Source organism: Brassica rapa, chromosome A01, assembly GCF_000309985.2.
Source record: "Brassica rapa cultivar Chiifu-401-42 chromosome A01, CAAS_Brap_v3.01, whole genome shotgun sequence".
NCBI lineage: Eukaryota > Viridiplantae > Streptophyta > Magnoliopsida > Brassicales > Brassicaceae > Brassica > Brassica rapa.
The window spans coordinates 14,024,831-14,040,332 of NC_024795.2; the positions used below are offsets into that span (position 1 = coordinate 14,024,831).

The 15,502-nt window shown below is 27.5% G+C and overlaps 1 protein-coding gene across 2 annotated transcripts; it reads left to right on the forward strand.

Moving 5' to 3' along the window:
* The first annotated feature begins 8,034 nt into the window (after positions 1-8,034).
* Positions 8,035-15,257, forward strand: LOC103874767 (WAT1-related protein At4g01450-like). 2 transcript variants are annotated; one of them, XM_009153208.3, is made up of 6 exons: positions 8,035-8,705; positions 8,899-8,961; positions 9,324-9,440; positions 11,985-12,372; positions 12,447-12,598; positions 14,863-15,257. In XM_009153208.3, exons 1-6 carry the CDS (start codon positions 8,518-8,520, stop codon positions 15,011-15,013), a joined length of 1,059 nt encoding a protein of 352 aa, XP_009151456.1. In that variant the 5' UTR covers positions 8,035-8,517; the 3' UTR covers positions 15,014-15,257. The 2 variants fall into 2 exon arrangements, with proteins under 2 accessions (XP_009151456.1, XP_033130657.1); XM_033274766.1 differs by having other exon boundaries at positions 8,036-8,585.
* The last annotated feature ends 245 nt before the right edge of the window (positions 15,258-15,502 follow it).

Below are 15,502 nucleotides of genomic sequence, written 5' to 3' on the forward strand. Positions count from 1 at the left end.
TACCAATAAAACTATAAAAATGTCCTCATGATTTTTTTAAATTCCTTAATCAAGATTTTCGACTGACCGGAAAGACCGAAAATGATTAGATAGTTCACGATTATAAAGTACTTGGCCAAATTGCAATAATCTAAAAGAATAAGGACCTAAAATGTAAAAACAAATCTGGATGCGACGTATCGCAAAAGCCCCCTGCTACTTGTCAGAAGAAGGGAGAAAACCAACTTTATATATATACATTTTATTTGATGTTTGAACTTTACGAAAACATAAAAAGAATAAAAATATTTTTCGCATTAGTTCTTGAATTTTTCAGTATATCTTGGTGTAAGACTTATTATAGTATAATAATCAGTTTTCCAACATAAATGTTGATTAGTATTTCTACTTCAATAATCATGATGTTTTAAAATAGTATATTAATTTTTTTCTGAAAAATTCACTTTAAATCATTTTTAATATTGTAGTTAATTGAAACATATAGAATTGGTGTAAACTATCTATGTTATTTATGTTATGTAAAAAAATTCAAAAAAAAATGAAAATCAAAATTGATGTTAGACAACACCAATAAATATGTATGATAGATATTCAGCTAAATATAAAATATATTGATTGATAAACATCAAATTTGGTTCATGCTACCCTACCTTAGCATCAATAGTGTGACTATAACATCTTTCTATATATTATATATTATTGAAAATTTCTTGATATACAATATTTTATAGAACATTATTGATATGTTTTGTGTCTACTTTAAGAATGTTGAGTCATGCAGTTGTAGTGACTCTTTGATAGTGAAGCATACAATTGTCCATGAGAGACCATCTTGCATCTGTTAGTGTGAGAATTATTTTGAGAATAAGAATCCGTTATTTTGGGAATAAGAATCTGTTGATTATTGATTTTAGTTAGGATTTATGCTTTCGTGATCATGTTGTCTAGGCTGGTTATTAGTATTCCATTGCAAATTTCTTTTCGTTGATTTAAATGCTTTAATAACATGACTGGAACATCTATCTTGAGATCAAATTCGTGATTTGAAATCCCTGAAAATTTGAACGTATTTAAAAATATATGGGATACATAATATGCTGATTTATAATTTTTTCTTTGTCGTTACCAATACTATCAGAACACAAATATTCTTTTTGCTCACCTTCTAAGCAAATTACCATATTATTCACTTCACCAACTTTTTCATTCCTTATTCTTTGGAGTAAACATTGCTTTTTAGATGAGATAATTCTTGTTTATATATACGTTGTAATGCATTCAATAGGAGCTGTATTTTTTTGCAAGAAAAATTTGTTGTCTGTCTCAGAAAGTAAATTATGTGAACATCAGTTTAGATGTGAAAGGACATACAGAAAAACTTACCCAAATATAAAAGTCAATTATTCATAAATAAATTGACATTGACATTAACTTAACTACAACAGTGTAACCAATTTATATTTTCGATAAGAACAAACACTTATAAGCATAACAATCACATTAATTTTTGTACAACAACATAACTGCATAACATCTATTTGGCTATATGTACAAACACCAAAGTATAATCGTGGGTGGCAATAACTAACGTACATCATCACGACAATTATGACAAAAAAATCAAAATCAGTTTAAGAAGAAAAAAATGTGACGATCAGGAAACCTAGTTATTTCGTCAATATGTGACAAAAAGAAGATCACGCAAAGATATGAAAAAATATGCAGAAAAACTCACCTACTATTTTTCTTCTACTCTTATTATGTTTGCTGGCCAAATATGAGAGAGCTTAATCCAAAATACATATGTGAATAATTGTAGTTCCTTTTGGTTTATGATTTTTAAACAGAAAATTAAATATTTAATTAGAAGAGTTGATTATTCATAAAAATACTGAAATAATTATTCTACAATTTAAGGAAAATTACTATTAAACACTCTGTTACAATTTTCCTATGTTTAAAATTTAGAAAAGGACAATTACTATCAAATATGTTTTATAGTTATCATTTCTTTAGGATTTTAGAAAAGGAAAATTAGTATTAGATAAATTATTTTACAAATACTTTTTGTTTAGAATTTTTAAAAAGAAACAAATTTGGTAAAAAATACTATTAAGCAATTTTTAAACTTACTTCCTTTATAAAATCATTTTTATTATCTTATCTTATATAATTATTAACCATGAGATATTTTAATATACATCACAATTTTAAAAGAAAAATTACTATCATATTTTCAAATGCTGACAAAAATATATATTTTACAATTATCTTTTCTTTAGGATTTTAGAAAAGGGAAATTAATATTAAGTATGTTATTTTACAAATATTTGTTTTAGGATTTGTAAAAAGGAATTTTTCTAGAAACAGCTAATATTAAATAAATTTTGAAATTAATTATTTCTATTCAATCATTTTCAAATTTCAAATTTATTATCTTAGCATATATATATATATATTTAATTATGAGAGATTTTAACACATGTCGATATATTAAAAGGAAAATCGATATCATATATTATTTGCTTAATATTTTTTAAAAATAAAGTTATTAGTAAATAATATTTATAGTTACTTTTTTTACAAATCACGTTTTTGTTATTATCTAATTATATATATTTTTAAGTTTAACACATGTCACAATCTTAAATATATAATTGCCATATGTCACAATCATGTTAATTAGCAACTTTGAAGAACCAAACTTTAATATACATTACAATTTTAAAAGAAAAATTACTATCATATTTTACAATGCTGACAAAAATATATATTTTACAATTATCTTTTCTTTAGGATTTTAGAAAAGGGAAATTAATATTAAGTATGTTATTTTACAAATATTTGTTTTAGGATTTGTAAAAAGGAATTTTTCTAGAAACAGCTAATATTAAATAAATTTTGAAATTAATTATTTCTATTAAATCATTTTCAAATTTTATATTTATTATCTTAGCATATATATATATATTTAATTATGAGAGATTTTAACACATGTCGATATATTACAAGGAAAATCGATATCATATATTATTTGCTTAATATTTTTAAAAAATAAAATTATTATTAAATAATATTTATAATTACTTTTTTTACAAATCAGGTTTTTGTTATTATCTAATTATATATATTTTTAAGTTTAACACATGTCACAATCTTAAATATATAATTACCATATGTCACAATCATATTAATTACCAACTTTGAAAAACCAAACTTTATATAATAAGATAGGTATGTACAATAAATTTTTTTTAAAGTGTTTTTATTTGATTTTAAAAATATTGGATAGGGCCCCCAAATTTGTGAAGTCCGGCTCTGCATATCATCATGTCCACCAGTGTTATGGAATATATCAGATGAGAATAAAACAGTAATTAAGAATAATAAACCCAAATAAAGTAGTGTATTGGATTCCACTACACCACTAAGAAATGTTTTAATAGAAGTTAGGTAACTAACGTGTCTTTATTTATTCTCATTTAAGGGTTGATATTCACTTTGGAAGATCATATATTCCTAATCCTTTTTTGTCCTTTCGCTATTTCAACCATTCCTAATCCTTTTTTATCCTTTCACTATTTCAACCATGTGCGTTTAAATTTATTATACAAATAGGTAGTTTTTTCTCAGTCTCTACCTCATCAATAAAAAAGAAATTAAATCAAATATTGTTAACTCATTTAGTACATACATATTTATATTTTTAATTTATATTAATATAAGATATGAGCCCGTTGCGTTCCAACGGGTTTTGTTTGATATTTTAATTTAATAAAAATCATAAAATAATAAATCATTTTATTAGAGTTTTATGATTATTTTTTACATATATAGTTTGAGATTTATTTTATATTAAATATCGTTTTCATACATAAGTTAAAGTTAATATTTATATTTTATTATCATGGTGCATAGATGAATTGTTATAAACTTTGTATTTTGGATTAGAGAAAATATTATACCTAAACATTAAAATTGAACACAATCCGAGATAAGAAATTGAATAAAAATTAAAAAGAAATAAAATTCAAATACACCAATCGAGTCAATGACAAAATTATACATGTTCATATGTACTAATTTATTGTTTTATTAAATAAGTCTTTAAAGTTTTATTTTTCTAGGATTTTTCAAAAAAGGAAAACATTCTATTTTATAAATATCCTTTTTATTTACAATAAAAATATAAAAAATAATATTAAATAATATTAACTATTTTTAAAAGTTGCCATTTTCAAATTGTTTGATGTTTTAATTTAATAAAATCGTAAAATAATAAATCATTTTATTACAGTTTTATGATTGTTTTTTGCATATGTAGTTTGAGATTTATTTTATAATTAAAACCCGTTTTCACACATAACTTCAAGTTAATATTTGTATTTTATAATCATGGTACATAGATTAATTGTTATAAACTTTGTACCTCGGATTAGAGAAAATATTATACCTAAACATTTAAATTGAACACAACCTGAGATAAGAAATTGAATGAAAATTAAAAAGAAATGAAAGTCAAATACACCAATCGAGTCAATGACAAAATTATACATTTTCTTATGTACTAATTTAATGTTTTATTAAATAAATCTTTAAAATTTTATTTTTCTAGGATTTTTAAAAAAAAGGAAAACATTCTATTTTATAAATCTCTTTTTTATTTACAATAAAAAAAATTTAAATAACATTAACTTTGTTTAAAAGTTGCCATTTTCAAAATTCATTTTTATTATCTTATTATATATATATATATTTATTTATTTAAATCATTATATATTTAAACACATGTCACAATATTAGAAAGAAAATTAGTATCAAATAATTTTTTGAAATTATCTTTTGATTAGGATTCTGAAAAAGGAAAACTATTATTAAATAATATTTATAATTCTTTTTAATAAAATTTATTTTTGTTAATATCTTTGTATATATATTTTTAATTATGAGATAGATTAACACATGTCAAATCTTAAATATATAATTTTCATGTGTCGCGATCATGTTAATTAACAACTTTTAAGAACCAAACTTTATATAATAAAATACTTTACAAAACGTAACAATACAAACAGTAAACAAATTATAATGTTTTATCTAATAGCTACCAAAATTACTAGTTAAAAATGACTACAATTACTTGTAAAAGTGTTCAAATATGAATTAAATTTAAATATTAATTAATATATAAATATAAAGTTATATAAAGTTTCAAACATATACTTTTTATTTATATAAATTTGTTTATACTATGTTAGATTAGAGAACATTATTAAAACATATGATTTTAGGTATTTTTTAAACGTATTTTTTAAAGTTGGATAATTATAATATTATAAACTATAAAAAATACTACATATTAGTTTACAGCAGATAATTCTACCTGGTTTATGAGGATTCATGCTTAGTGGTACTATTTTCGCTAAGCTATAGATATCTTGTAAAGTTTTTTCTATTAATTGGCAAAATTCCACATTCTAAACAACGCTTAATTATTTGCTCGCCTCTTTAGAAGCAGGTACTTCCCGCAAAAAGATTTCCTTTCAGCTGCAATGGGGTAACAACCTTCGTATGCGTGGAGAAGCATCCAATTCGGTAAAGAGCTTCTCATTCAAGGGCTGAGAAAACAGCTTGGAAATTGTACATCGATATCAGTGTGGGTGGATGAATGGATAGTTGGTGAAATCCCAAGAAGACCTCTCATGAAGAACATTTACGTGGACCTTATGCTCCCGGTGGCAGCTTTATTGGACATCCAGAATAGGTCTTGGAATATTGATAAGCTGCAAGAGCTATTCTATGAGGCTGATGTTGACAGTATTCTGGCCATGAATCCGGTTTTCGAGTTGGAAGATTACTGGGTGTGGGTGCATAACAAGAGTGGGGCGTACTCAGTTAAATCCGGTTACTGGCTCAGAAACAGGGTGAGTAAAGTGGAAGAGATAATACAAGCGGAAGTAAGACCATCACTCAACGACCTCAAGTCTGAAACTTGGAAGATCAAAACTCCACCGAAGATAAAAATGTTAATTTGGAGGGCGATCAGCAATGCTATCCCAGCAGGTGAATTGTTGGTAAGAAGAGGGATCAGAATGGATCCAGTGTGTCAGACATGTGGTTTTGAAGGGGAATCAATCAATCACATTCTATTCACATGTTCTATTGCGAGACAGGTTTGGGCTTTGGCCAGTGTTCCAAGTCCAGAAGGGGGCTTTGATCTGGTGTCTCATTTCTCGAATTTTCACTTCCTCCTAAGGACTATGACAGAAGATAAATTACCGGTGAGAATATCTCAGGTTATTCCTTGGACGATCTGGTTCCTATGAAAGTTCCGCAATGGCATTTTGTTTGAAGATAGAAGGTTCACTGCTTCGGAGACAGTGGTGAAAATCTATGAAGAGGCAGAGGTCTGGCTCATGGCTCAGGTCGCTGAGAAGACTAGAATGGAAGAATTAAGGACTGAAGGCCAAGAGCAGAAGGTTTGGGAAGCTCCTCAGAATGGGTGGGTAAAATGCAATATGGGTGTTGATTGGAATAGAGAAGAAAAAATGGGAGGAGCAGCTTGGGTGGTCAGAGATCCTAACAGGAATAGCAGAAGAGCTTTCTTCAATACCTGAAGTAAGCGGGAGGCTACTTTTAAAGCCTTGGTGTGGACGATTGACAGCCTGGCGTCACACAAGATCAATAGGGTGATGCTAGCAATGGAAGACAAGCTTCGGTGGGGATGATAGTTCGACCCAAGGCTTGGCCGAATTTCAGATTTGAAGCTCTTGAGGTTTTAAAATGTCTATCTAAAATAGAGCGGTGGAGAATAGGAGTGTAAGAAAGATGTACTAACAGAGGAGCTTTCCTCATTGCTTAGAGTGTAACCAAAGGAAGGCGCATTCAATCTTTTTTTTTTTTTTTTGATAACTCTGGTATCTGGGCAGCCACAATCCCAACTATCCCTCCGAAAGGGGTCCAGTGCCCCAACGGAATGGATGTTAAATCCGTTGTGGCCAAGACTCGAACCCGGGTGGCGGGCAGTACAGTTGTACCTCCTTTACCACCAAGCTACGAGCGCTTGGTTAAATCTTACATAGCGCATGGCTTTCCTAGTTGGTTACACGCTTTGTTCGAGAGTGAGGAAATCAGATCCTCTGTTTTGGTATATGGCAGTGAAGAGGCTTGATTTTTTGGTTCTGATGATTGGGAGAGTATTCTCATCGCATCTTGGTTGGCTTTTGGGATGTTCTGTAGGTTTTGGATGGTTGTTTGTAGTGATCCCCTTGTTCTAACTTGTTGCTGTTGTATCAAAACTATATAATTTACAGATGACAAAAAACAGCGTTTAATTTAAGTTTCCTAAATTACACCAACGTTGGAAAACAACAGCTGTAGATTAATGAGAAAAACTTGGGTTCACCTCTATGTAGGTTCACCAACCAATCAAAAAATAGTATATTAAATGCAGTTTTTTTCATAAAAGGAAACAAAATATTTTGAATTTACTTCTTAAAATAAATATATAAAAATAAATAAAAATATTAGTAGCTGTAAAAAAAATATTTTTTAATATAAATTGTTAATTTTGTCTACCCTAAATCCTAAATCATAAACGCTAAATCTAAACCCTAAACACTAAAACCCTGAACTCTTAGGTAAACCCTAAACCCTTATGTAAATCATAAATCCTTATGTAAATCATAAATACTAAACCCTAAATTCATAATCCTAAACACTAAACCCTAAGCCTTTGGATAAACTCTAAATTCTTGGATAAATCCTAAACTTTTGGGTAAAACCCTAAACCCATAAGATTTTATTCAATGGTTTAAAATTTGCCCAAGGATTAAGATTTACTCAAGGGTTTCAGATTTACCCAAGGGTTTAGGGTTTACCTTAAGTTTTAGGTTTTAGTTTTTAGGGTTTATCTAAAGATTTATGATTTACACAAGGGTTTAGAGTTTATCTAAGAGTTTAGGATTTAGTGTTTATGATTAGTGTTTATGATTTAGAGTTTAGGATTTAGTGTGGACGTTAACAACTTTTAGAAAAAATGTTTTTTAGATCTACTAATATTTTTATTCATTTTTTATCTATTTATTTTAAGAAGTTAATTCGAAATATTTTGTTTCCTTTTATGAAAAAGACTACATTTAGTATGCTAATTTTTGATTTTTTGGTGAATCTAAAGGTTCACTATAGGGGTGAACCCAAGTCTTTCTCTAGATTAAAACCCAAAGTTTTATAGTCCTAAGCTCCTAAAAGAAATTAAATATACAGTTCTGAAATTAAATTGTTCCTGGTGATAAAATTATTTCTTGGCCACCGAATCACTCTTCAAATATTTCTTTTCAAAAAAAAAAAAAATTGCCTCCAACTCAGCATATGTGATCTATATAATCATCTAACTGGTCTCTACTACTCCATCAGTTTATTAAAGAAGAGATAGATAAGAGCAGCACGTTAGCGAGTTAGGGAGAGAATAGAGACTAAGAGTGGGAGACTAGGATAAGACACGTTTGATTACTAATCATGGGTTTTATCGATGGAAAATCGGCACCGGTGATAATAATGATTATCGTGATTAACATGATTAACGGGTTGGTTAACGCTTTGACTAAGAAAGTTCTTGATGGAGGCATTAATCATATGATTATTGCTACCTATCGTTTGGGTATTTCTACATTTTTTCTTCTTCCGATCGCTTATTTTTGGGAACGGTAAATCTAATTTTAAATTTTAATAATTATTTTGCTTCTTAAACTTCAATCTATATAATTTTAACTGCTTAATAAAAAAAATTCAATACTTACTTCCTTATTGACGTTTAATGAGGTTTTATGTGTAGACTATAGACAGAATCATAATTTTGTGTTCCGGACAAAATAAATACTCTATTTCATATTTGGTCAGGAATACAAGGCCGAAGCTAACAACAAGCATCTCGTTTCAGCTTTTCGTCAGTGGCCTTTTTGGGTATGTTTTCTCTTAGTCCCTTAGCTCATAATTGCTTACAATTCAGTCCCACTTTTATTGTTAGACTCATTTTAATCTTTATTGAACTACTCCCTCCGTTTTTCAATATAAGTCGTTTTAGAGAATTTTTTTTTTCCAAATTATATGTCGTTTTCGGTTTTCCATGTAATATTTATTAATAATTAATGTTGTCTAACCAATGATAATATATCTTCTATTTTTCTATTGGTTGAATTGTGGTTAGGTAAATAATTAATGATGTTTTTGTTTCGAAAATATAAAAAATTAATGATTTTCTTAATTTATGTGCATAGCTTTAAAACGACTTATATTAAAAAACGGAGGGAGTATTATTTTGGCAGGGCGAGTTTGATGCAATATTTCTACTTGCTTGGCCTCAGCTACACTTCTGCCACCTTGGGATCTGCTTTCTGGGGCACATTGCCTGCTATAACTTTCATTCTGGCATTAATATTTAGGTACACTTATTATCAAGCATTATTACAATTTAAGGGATTTTTTAATTGAGAGTTTAAAATGATTACTGTTGAAATCACATTCGTTGTTATTCAAATATGAATTTTAAATTTTTTCTTAAAATTTAGTGTTATTAAATCATTTACTGTTATCAAAGATAAATTAAGTTATGAAATTTAAGAGGTTCTTATTGATTTTAAAGCGTTTTTTTTTGGAGTTTTAGTTAAAATGGTTAAATTTCAAATCTAATTGTTTTAAATTGTATTTTATACTCCTTCCGTCTTTTAATATAAGTCGTTTTAGAGAAATTTTTATGTTCCAAATTATATGACATTTTCAATTTTCTATGTAAAATTTATTAACAATTAATGTTATATGACCAATGATAATATACCTTTTATTTTATTATTGGTTAATTTCTGGTTAGGTAAATAATTAATGATGTTTTTATTTAGAAAATGTAAGAAATTAATGATTTTCTTAATTTGTGTGCACAATTGTAAAACGACTTATTTTAAAAAACGGAGGGAGTATTGCTTTAAGTAAAATCATAGTCTTTTCAATTCACCTAAAATCATATATAAACTTATGCATGGGCATTCGGGGTCCCAATCGGGTTTCGATTTTTCCAATCGGGTCTCGGGTTTTCGGGTTTATCAAAATCAGCTCCATTCGGGTTATACAAAAGTTTGGTTCGGGATTGGTTAGGGTTCTTTCGGGTTCAGGTCGGGTTAGTAAATCTTCAAAGAACCGGTACAACCCGATGTACTTTCAGGTTCGGGTCCCAATCGGTTCTTTGGTTTAAAAGTACATAATTTGTATTTACTTTGTAACCAAAACATAAGTAAAATCGGTTCTTCGGTTTTAAAATACCTGATTTATATCTATTTTGTAACCAAAACATAAGTAAAATCAATTCAAAAATAAGAAAAGAACATCAAATGCGATCATTCAAAATTAAACGAAAGGTAAATATAGTTATTGATAGAAGGAATACAAAATAAAATAAAGCATAAAACGAAAAACCAAGTTCTCATGAAATGAAAAATATTATTCAATGAAAACAAAACCAAAATCTAAAAACTTCAAGCTTCAAGCTTCAAGCTTCAACCATCAACATTAATGTAATAGATAATTACTTTAGATGTTCAATAATTTCTTAGTGTATTTTGGATACATATTAGGAATTAATATCATGTTTGATACAAGCTATTTTTGGAGATTATGAATCTTTCGGGTTCTATCGGGTATCCATTTAAGTTCAGGGTTCGGATAATACTCATAACCCAAAATACCACAAAACCATCCAATCAGTATTTACGTCGTGTTCGGATCGGTTCGGATTTATTTTTATCGGATCGGATTCGGTTCGAATTTTCGGGTTCGGTTTATTTGCCCAGCCCTATATAAACTTATTAAAAATCAAATTGCTCCAAATCATTGAAAAGTTATAGACTTAATACGCCTATATAAGAGTTTTCATACATGTTATCATTTCAAGTGGATAAAACCATATTTTCAAAGGGTTTCTAACTAATATGAAAAGGAGACTAATAAGGAGGAAACATATAGAAATGTGAGAAAAGTATCTTAAATGAGACATTCAATTTTTTTTTAGAAACTCATTTTCACATGTTATTATATAATCGGTTTAGCTTTTTGAACTTAATGATTGAAATTTAATTAAAAAGAAGTAATCATCTTATATTTGGTTGGATTGTTAAATATAGTGTGTGGGGGGGGGGGTGTTTAATTTGGATTTCGATTTGATTTTCATTTTTTTTTATATTCAGTTTTCTATTTATAACGATTAGCTAATACTTTGGTTTGGTTCAGCTCAAAAACCTTTTTGTTGTGTATTTATTCGGCTTTAACCAAAACATATTATCATTTTTATATTAAATTTTTGTATTTTTATTTGATATAGTTATAAATAGATTTATTATAATATAAATCGATTATTTTATTCCAGGTTTTTATTAATCCATTTATTAAATATTATTAATTGCATAATAGTAATTCAAACAAGGACTCATTGAAGAATCATAATTAAAAATAACAAAAACTATTGATATTTTTAGTCTTAAATAAATAGAGTTAAACACAAAATTTGCAATATAAGAAAGAAGATATATTTTATTTAAGATCTATGAATATGAGAAAATTAGAATTTAAATAATATAATATTAATAAAATCCAAATTTTAAATAAAAGTTATATCAATAAAATCATTTAAATATAAATAATACTGTTTATATTATATAGTTTACATATAACAACACTATTATCTGCTTTTTTTGTTTTAATCAATCATTTTTATGTTTTGTTTTTGTTCGATTGATTTATATCTAAAACATATTTATATACAATTTCTAGATAACAACATTTAAACTTTATGGTATAAGCAAATTTGAATGTATTTTTTTTTGTTTAATTTGGATCAATATGTTTACCGGACTGAGCACTCATATAAATTATCTATCCTATAAATTATCTAACCAATAATAATGCTATAATATAACACATGTTAATGTTCATTTTTTCAGATTCGAAAAGCTAAGTGTGAAAACAAAGGCAGGGTACGGCGTCGTACTTGGAGCTATGATAAGCTTAGCTGGAGCTTTAATTCTTACGTTGTACCAAGGCATTCCATTATCGAACCCTCACGAACACGCAACGATTTCACACATCCAAAAAGGACATGAGAACTGGATCAAAGGCTGTTTTCTTTTATCCTTAGGAGTTATATTTTTCAGTTCATGGATGCTTATACAAGCCAAGGTCAACGTGAGCTACCCGTGTCCATACTCAGGTACGGTCATTTTATCGGTCTTTGGGACGCTTCAGTGTGCTCTTCTTAGCTTGATCAAGACTAGACATGTGGAAGATTGGATTCTCAGAGACAAACTCACCATCATCACCGTCATTATAGCGGTATAAATACATATATTATGTAAATTCACGACAATAAAAAAAATTATCGTCTATTTGTGTATATATGTCTGTAGGGTGTGGGTGCACAAGGAATGTGTACGGTGGGAATATCATGGTGCATCAAACAACGTGGACCTGTCTTTACATCAGCATTCAGTCCTGTCACACTTATGTTCGCAACCGTTTTCGATTTCTTGATACTTCATCGTATTATTTATTTGGGAAGGTAAAATAAAACTGTGTTTTTAGTACAAAAAAAAATTGTGCAAATCCCCTGAACATTATTTCTAAAGTGCTTAAAAAAAATTACTTATGTGTTATCATTACCATCGTCTTAAAGAGAGATGAGATAACCTAGTGAAAACTATAACATGGTTTCAATCATATTATAACACATACATTTTTAGTGATAAATATTTTTACTTTTGATAAAATTCCAAAATAAGATAATACTTAAATATGGTTCAATTATAATTAATTATTGTTTTTTTTTAAGATTTCTAATAACTAAATTGGTTGCATAACAAAATTTTTAATTAAATACATAATTACTGTTAAAATACTAAAAACTAAGATAACAAAAATATAAGAAATTTTTCATTTAACTTAGAATAAAAGTTAACAAGTTTTGTATCAAACACAAATTAATACCTAAACATTATTTTATTTGTGAAGTGACTTTTTAAAATTTTTTTATATGTCACCACTATATTCAGTGATAAATAAAAATAGGATATGGCTTAGTATAAAAATACGACATAGCTTCAATTATATAATGACATCTACAAATTTAGTGATCAATACTTTTTAGTAATATTCCTATAATAAGATAATGGTTAAATTTGGATTAATGATATATATATATATAAATATATATATTTATAATAGCTAAATTTGGTTAAATACCCGATAATAAATCAAGTAAACAATTATTTTTAAAATTATAAACAGTAATATTAACACAAATATAAGAAATTTAACTGAGGATAAAATTTAACAAGTTTTGTATCAAACATAAACTAATCTAAATTTATTTAACATTCAAAATTTAATTATAGTTAAGTGCTTAAAATGTATAATTATACCCATAAATCATCATAGGTAGACGAGATCAATCGAGTTTCTATCTTTAAAATTTTTTTAAAATGATACAGTATAATAATTTTTTGTGATATCATCATAGGAAATTTCATGTTTACCATTTTCATGATACCATTGTTCATCTTTACCATCTTCCATTACTAAATGAACATTTTCAAAAATAACTTCTTTATTGTTAGGGAATTTTTATGTAGGATTTTTGTAAGTACTATGGAACAATAGAAGAGCGAGAACAAATATAAGAAATCGAGACTAAAAGATGTTTTATTGACAAATTGAGCAGGAACTACAACGGTTGGTGTATAAACCCTAGTTCTAGCCGTTTAGCTTTAATTTCTTTGTTTATGAATGTCGATCTTTTATTCTAGGGTATGGGCTCCCCTTATATAGTCGTAGAGAAGTAGGTTGAACATGTCAGACTCTTCCATATATATATTTAAGAATCACTCTTAGTAGAAAACTTCCATTTTACCCGGAGGCAGGTCCGGAAACAGGGGTAGGAGCCCGTTTCTCATATCGAAGGAGTCTGGAGGCCGGTATCCTGCCCGAGGCCTGGAGAATAGTAATACTGGAGTATTTTTCTCCAACATTCATTACACGACAAAAAACTCTTTATACTTGTTCTCTATATATATAATAAATAATTATTTAAACAAATAAAAGTAAAATAAAAATAAACATATATTATGTTTTCAGATTATATTTTTTCAAATTCAAACTTTTTTATAATTGTTTTTTGATTTTTCTTTTTCAAAATTATTTTTTGAAAATCGAAAATTATGTTTGAAACTATATTTTTTTTTTAATATTTAAGTATTTATTAGAATATTAAATTTCGCATTTCAAAAACCCGATCCCATCTCTCAACTCTAAATCTAAAGTCTAGATTAGTTAACACTAGGGGGGGTATAGAAATTTTTTATCCTTCGTTAAAAGTGGTGATGGTAAAAATGATTATTGTAAACCAAAAAGTGGTATTATTAATGTGGTAATTTCCCTTTTATCATATCGATTCATGAAAAGGATTTCATGTGTTTAGTATATAAAAATTCAATTTAAACAAGAATAAAATTTAACAAATTTTGTAAAAATATCTATATTTTATCAAAATTATAATAATTCATTATTTTAACAATACAGAAATTAAGAAAACTTTGATTAAAATTTAAAACTATATTATATTTAAATATATTTAATATGGTTAATTTCATAACTAAACGCATATTAAGTTTTAAATTTAAATTTTAATTTATATTCAAATTTTAGATTTTTTTTAAAAGAATGAAATTTAAATTTTAAATACTTCGTACAGTGTAAGAAACCACTGGGTTAGTGTCAAAACAATCTACATACGTTACTAATTCAAATTTTTCTTTGTTATCAATGCAGTGTTATTGGATCTGTAGTAGTTATTATCGGTTTATACATATTTTTATGGAGTAAGAGAAAACAAATAGATATCAGTAAAATCACTAAGTTGCCTACTACTACAGTAAAGGAAGGAAAGGAAGAAGAAGACCATACAAATGTTAACAATTAGGTTGTCTTTTAGTTATCCCATGAGTACTTTATCTACTTTCCTAAACCCTTTTTTTTTGTCCAGAAAGATCGATATGACCTACGAATCAACTATGAAGAAGATATGAAAGTGGTCATTTGATTGTTATTGAAGTATATTATCGCGTGTGTTGCAGTGTTAACCTTTTGGATTTTACTTTCCAGTGACTTAATCTGGATATTGTAATTTTTATAAAAAAATTAATATTTCTTTGGACAATTTTCAATTAGAAGATTTCTTTAGTATGAATCACTAATGGAGAGAGAGAGAGAGAGAGAGAGAGAGAGAGAGAGAGAGAGAGAGAGAGAGAGAGAGAGAGAGAGAGAGAGAGAGAGAGAGAGAGAGAGAGAGAGTATCACTGCAAGGAAACTAAATTTAGACAGTAATGATACTAGTCTTTGGAGAGGAAGAAAAGGGTTCAGGTCAAGTTTTTCCACTCAAGAGACTTGGGATTTGGTGAGAGAGCATTAC

Bases quoted from the DNA above. Each gene is read 5' to 3' on its own strand.
- LOC103874767 (XM_009153208.3), top strand. From the start codon at position 8,518: ATGGGTTTTATCGATGGAAAATCGGCACCGGTGATAATAATGATTATC. The intron at 8,706-8,898 runs GTAAATCTAATT...ATATTTGGTCAG, and splicing joins ATCGCTTATTTTTGGGAACG to GAATACAAGGCCGAAGCTAA. The intron at 12,599-14,862 runs GTAAAATAAAAC...TTATCAATGCAG, and splicing joins CGTATTATTTATTTGGGAAG to TGTTATTGGATCTGTAGTAG.